The following is a 5826-nucleotide window of genomic DNA, read 5'->3' on the forward strand; positions in this document are numbered from 1 at the left end:
GCACTTAAATTATTTTTAACTTGTTTAGAGACTTTAGTTTGTAAACAATGTAAAGTTATTATTCTTTCTTTTGCAAAATTTATCCTATTACCTATAGTATCTATATTTTCTGGTTCTACAACAGCCTTTTTACTATGTTTTTCTAGATAATTTACCTATTTTTGTATGCAAATCTCATCCTATAGTGGTGGTAATTTATGAAAATTTAGTTTTTTCAAAATTCTATGTTTTCATTTTTTTAGTTTTTAATATTCATGAAGAATTTTTTTAGAAAATTCTTCCAAATATCTAATATCACATTATTTAATTTTGACAATATATAACTAGATACACTATCCTGATCTTTTTTTTAATCAAAATAGTAACAAAATTCTGTTTTTAGAATAAAAGTTAATCTTTTTAAAAAATCTTTGGGAGTTCCTATTTGATTTATTAACTGCCCTTTTTGTTCTTTTCCTTTATCTGATTCTTCCCATCTTTTTTAAAAATTATAGAACATCACCTTGAAAGGTTCCAACAAAATAATTTAAGAAATTTTCTTTTGTCCAAGTATTGTTGTTGTTTACAACAATAGTCATTGACTGTGCCCAATCATCTATAGTTTTTTCATAATATGATATCGGAATATTAGTCAAGTCTAAATATATTACACCTTGGGCCATATTTCTTTTATTTAAATCATCTATCCTATGTGGTATAGGTTGACTAGATGACTTTTCTAGATATTCAGATTTAATTTTATTAGTAGCTATGTTTTTAGTTTGATTACCAAAAATTCTAGTTGTGTTTTCAACTTTTTCAAAATTTTTATTTAAAGTTCTTAAATAATCATCATATTGAAAATCTGATTCCATTTTTCTTTTTCCATAAGGATCTATTTCTTCAGTATCCATTGGTTCTGGAATTTCTATATTTTCTTCCTCATCTGTAGTGTCATAAATTAACATATAATGATAATTAAATAAAGTAAACAAATCTTTATGTTTTTCATAAAATTGTTCTATTAATTTTAAATATTCTAATTTTTTTAAAAAAAAATTTAAAAAATTCTTTTAACTTGGTTCAGTATAATTTTGAAAATTTAAAAAAAAAATTATAGCTTTTACCACTTAATTTTTTAAGAAATTTTAATTTAATTTCCAAATACCATACAAATTTCATCATTTCTTTACATTTATCAAAACTTATTTTTATTAATATGTGGCCTCAATTATCAATAGCTCATTGTTGATATGACTTTTATATCAATTCAACTGCTTTGCTCAAATATATTTTTTATTATATCTTTGAAAATATGTAGAGATAACACTTACATAAACTTTCAAATTGTGTAAAATTAATAAATAAGTACTCGGTTTTTATTTTGCAAAATAAAAACTATAGTTTAACTTTTACTTTATTATTATACCCTTTAAATTTCAAATTTTGATGAATAAATTAAATTACCAAAACTATTAAATTTTATTATTTGATGTTGATTTCTTTTAAATAAATTTAAGTAAAAAATTTTAACCAAAATATGAAAATCATAATTTCAAAACATAATATCAATCGTGATAAATTATGAAAATCTCAAAATTAAAAGACTTAAATAGAAAATTTTAAAATATTAAATAAATAAAAGTATAATCTATTTTTTAAAAAAACATCATCATTTTAAAATATTGATAATGCTATGCAAATATTGCACATGAAATGTTAAATAACTTGGCGGCATCTTATAAATTTATTGCATCGTCATATCATCCAACCATTGTGACTAATGAGTAAGTAATTAAAATTTTGAATGTCTTTTAATCTAAATATTTTGATAATTCGCTAGCCAAATCATATACTAATTTATTAAACTTAAGTTATGACCTATTAACAATGTGTTTACTTTCTTTAGTAATTGTTTGGGTTTAATTCTAATAAATGTTGCTCATGTTACGTGATAAACCTTCCATCCCTAAGACATTTTGCAAATTGTATTATATATATAATTCAGTACATTATTTGTCACTTTTGATTTTCTTTGGTTTGTTTAGAATGCTAATATCCTTTTAAGTGCATTACAAATAAGAGATCTTATTACATGAAAATCGAGGGGAGTGTGGAACTAGGACTTCTCATTTTCTCCCAAACATCTTAGCTCATACTTGTGTATGGCACTCAAACATGTGTATGACACACACACACACACACATATATATATATAAACTTAATAAAAATGAGCATACCCGAATCTGATTCTCATCTTCAAATCCGAGCAACATAGCTCTATAATCTACGAAACCTGTGTTCGACTCCTGTTCCTTTGGTAGCCATAATAAGCAGGTCGGGTCCTTAAGAACAGCAGCAAACTGGAGATTAGGCCTAAGAGGGAAATGCAGCCCCACCAGATGAATGTCCGCTGATAGCAGTCCCTGCCCATGCACACCATTGCTTCCTCCAACAAGTTCTCCTGGTTGGAACTTTTCACATTAGAATCATACACTAATGCTGCAAGGAGACCGTAAAGGAACGACCCGATGGGGATGTTGGTGATGAGGATGTTGTGGTTGACACTCACACTATTAGGACCAAATAGCTCTGATGTGATGGAAACGGCCGCTGCAAATATGAACCCGGAGCTTAATCCGATCATGGCTGTGCTAGCCAGCAATGCCGCCTCACCGCCTGATGCAGCAAGTAAAAAGAAGGCTATTGGTGTTGGCACCACTGCTATTGCTAGCCACCCTGTTCGTGCAAAATACAACTTGCTGCATTGAAAAAACATTTAAGCTTTCATTATTTCCGAGTTCAATGCCTACATGGAACCATGCAAGTCATTTCACGATTTTAGTGCATCAAATTTCTCTCATGTATGAACTTTACTAAGGCCTGCAAGATTAGTGAACTCTAAAGGCTTTATATTAGAGTTCTTTCTTCCATTATAAAGCAACTTTGGTACAGAATTACTCCCGAGTTCTAAGAATGTATATACAGAGACTATCAAACTTTAGTAAGGGCAGTTTACATGCAAAGAGACGCACAATTACTGGAGATGTTGAAGCAAGCTTGTAAACAGAATATACACAATTTGCAATAAATACGTACTAAAGCATGAAATCCGGGGCAGCTGATAGCAAACGACCGAAGAATGAGAAAGAGGAGTACAGAGTCACGATGGCACTAATCTGGGAGTAGTATCCGAGTGATTGGGCGATCTGGCCTAGATTATTGCTATAAACCAGCCCTATTGTCCCTCCACAGAAATAGGCCACATAATATAGCCAGAAATCCAATCGGCGGACTAGCAATCTAGCCGGGTGTTCCTCACCTAGCACTGTTAGCCTGCCTTTCTCCATTATCATCCCGAACAACCCTTCTTTGTTTGTTTCAGAAAACGGATTGACACTCGAGCTATTATTATTTCTGTCATTTCCAATCAATTCCTTATGGAGCTGATCAAAGTCATCAGGATCAAACGAGCTGAAGGTGGGGCCTTCAAGACAAAAGGCGGGGGTATGGACAGTACGACGAGCCCAGCTCCTGCCACATACAATGCCTGGTAAACACAAAGGTAGGAGCAAAAGGATTAAGGCACCCCCTAGGAGAATGAGTGCCCTCGATGCCTTAGATGAAAGTGAATTCAAAAGGAGAAGATATAGGCCGGTGAAAACAGCTAAAACATTAAGGACAAAGAAAATAAAGGAATCCCGACTAGTAGTGTCCGTGGACAGAAGTTGCAAAGGTGGTTGACGGAGGATGGGGACGAGAGCTAAGCTGGAAGCAAGAAGAGGTACAAGTGCGTTTAAGAAGAGATAGAGGGTTTCATCATCGGGGTTTATTGCATTGGCAATCAGAGTGTAAAGTGCAGCACTTACACCATTGAAACTGATGGTGAGGGACAAAGCAAGTGCCCTGTTGGTTGGGAAATTTCGGATGCATAACACAAAGCATACTGTGTTGAACCAACAGATGCTGCAACCAGCTACCAAACACAGAACAAATACCTGCCATAAATTCAGATTTTACATAACTCAGCACATCATTAAACAATTAACACATTGTGTCCTTGCTTGCAGCAGCCAATGCAAGAATGGTAGGTTAGGCTCAAAGGTCGTTTACTTGCCTGACAGACACTGTTCCAGTTGAAGTTTAACTGGTGGTTTTCAATCAACATCATCTTAAAAATATATTTTTTATTTATTTTAAAAATAAAAATTACAAAGATAAAAGTTTCAAAATACTAACGTATAAACATGATTAGGTGTCACATTTTTATTTGTATTAAAAAAAACATGTCATTAATGAAATGACTAGAATAAAATTCGGACACTTAAAAATGAAGTCGTCCTTGGATTTAATACTAGGAACCGACTCTTGTGGTTATGCTTGGTTTGATGTGGAGGAGTGAGGTTCACTAGTTTATTTATAAGGAAAAGAAAAACAGAACAACTTCATAAGTCGACACTGTAAACAAATAAGATAAACCACCCTAGAAAGCAAGCAATTTAAACAAATATATAGACAGATTTAAGCAAGAAGCATTGCCAGTTCTTACTAAAACTACGCATGAAGTCTCTAAAGATTTGAGAAAACTTTGAACTTTTAACATACCAGGAAATAAGGCACGGTAATGACTTGTTTAATGACAAGCCATTGAACTCCATAACCAAAAACACCCAAGAAAGCAGCCATGAAGAGGACAACCCACAATGGCAAACACATCAGAGACACACCACAACACCAACCAAAAGCTTTCCCCATATCTGAAGCAACAGAAAAATAATTCAACTGAAGCTGGGATATCCCAAGAACTGATTTCAATGTGGAAGAGTAGGAGGAGAAGTCGAAGTTGGTCCCTGTAAAAGCCTGTATCCATGTGGTTGCAATCAATATCATCCATTTTCTTGATTGCCCAACCATTGCAACGAAGCTACAACAAGAAAGAAGAAACTTGATGTTGGGAGATAGCTAATTAATTAAGGCTTTCCTGGATAGGAGGGTTTGGTTTTTGGAATAGGGAGGGAGCTCCCTAGGCTAACTTGTGGGAAGTGTCCATTTTATATCCGAGGGAAAATTACTTGGGTGGATTTTGAGGTAAAAGGACCGTTGGTTTTTAATCTTGGAAATATCTGGTGTGCTGAATTATTTAAGATTTACTGATATTTTCAAATAGTTAAATACAATTTGTATTTATATAACTGTATTTTCACTGTTTTTACAAATTCATTACTTCATCAAAAAGAAAGAAAGCAACTGACTGTCTTAAAAGATAGCACCTACAATAACACCGAACAATTATACAAGCCGACACTGAAAAACAACAAAGCCAAATGAAGCCCAAAAAACAGCAAAACAACACCTGTTGTAAGAATCCGAAAGAGAACAGCACAATTGAAGCCACAGCATCACCCGACTAGAAGTAAAATAAAACAGAAGCAAATAAAATGAAACTATAGCAGCTACAAACATCCTCCAACATAGACCATTATCAGCATGATCCAAAGAAAGCTAGCCAGCATTCTCGTCCACGCTCCCCTCTGCACCTGCATCCCCTATCCCCTTTGCAAAAGGACTCACCATCCACTTGAAGGCTTCAAATCCAAGAAAAACAAATACTCATATCTGAGTGGAAATTCTCTGCCCCTACTCTATGCCCCTATACCAGTTGCCCCCATTACAAAATTACGTCACGCGTAGTTGTTTCAAATCTTACCTTTCAACTCTTTTCCAAGTGTCTGTTTGTTTGCATGGAAAATTTTTCATAAAATATTTTTATTGTTATATGGTGTTGGTTTAGTGGAAAATAAATTATCAAAGTAAATTATTGTCTTAAAATAAGAGAGGATAAAATTA

General features: G+C 33.3%; 1 protein-coding gene across 1 annotated transcript; it reads right to left on the reverse strand.

Annotated features, from left to right (window-relative positions):
* Positions 1–1931: 1931 nt before the first annotated feature.
* Positions 1932–5087, reverse strand: LOC107901032 (protein NUCLEAR FUSION DEFECTIVE 4). Its single transcript, XM_016826862.2, has 3 exons — positions 4585–5087; positions 3079–3977; positions 1932–2741 (listed from the first exon to the last, which is right to left on the reverse strand). Exons 1-3 carry the CDS (start codon positions 4891–4893, stop codon positions 2267–2269), a joined length of 1683 nt encoding a protein of 560 aa, XP_016682351.2. The 5' UTR covers positions 4894–5087; the 3' UTR covers positions 1932–2266.
* Positions 5088–5826: the final 739 nt, after the last annotated feature.

This window comes from Gossypium hirsutum, chromosome A11 (genome assembly GCF_007990345.1).
Source record: "Gossypium hirsutum isolate 1008001.06 chromosome A11, Gossypium_hirsutum_v2.1, whole genome shotgun sequence".
NCBI classification, from domain to species: domain Eukaryota; kingdom Viridiplantae; phylum Streptophyta; class Magnoliopsida; order Malvales; family Malvaceae; genus Gossypium; species Gossypium hirsutum.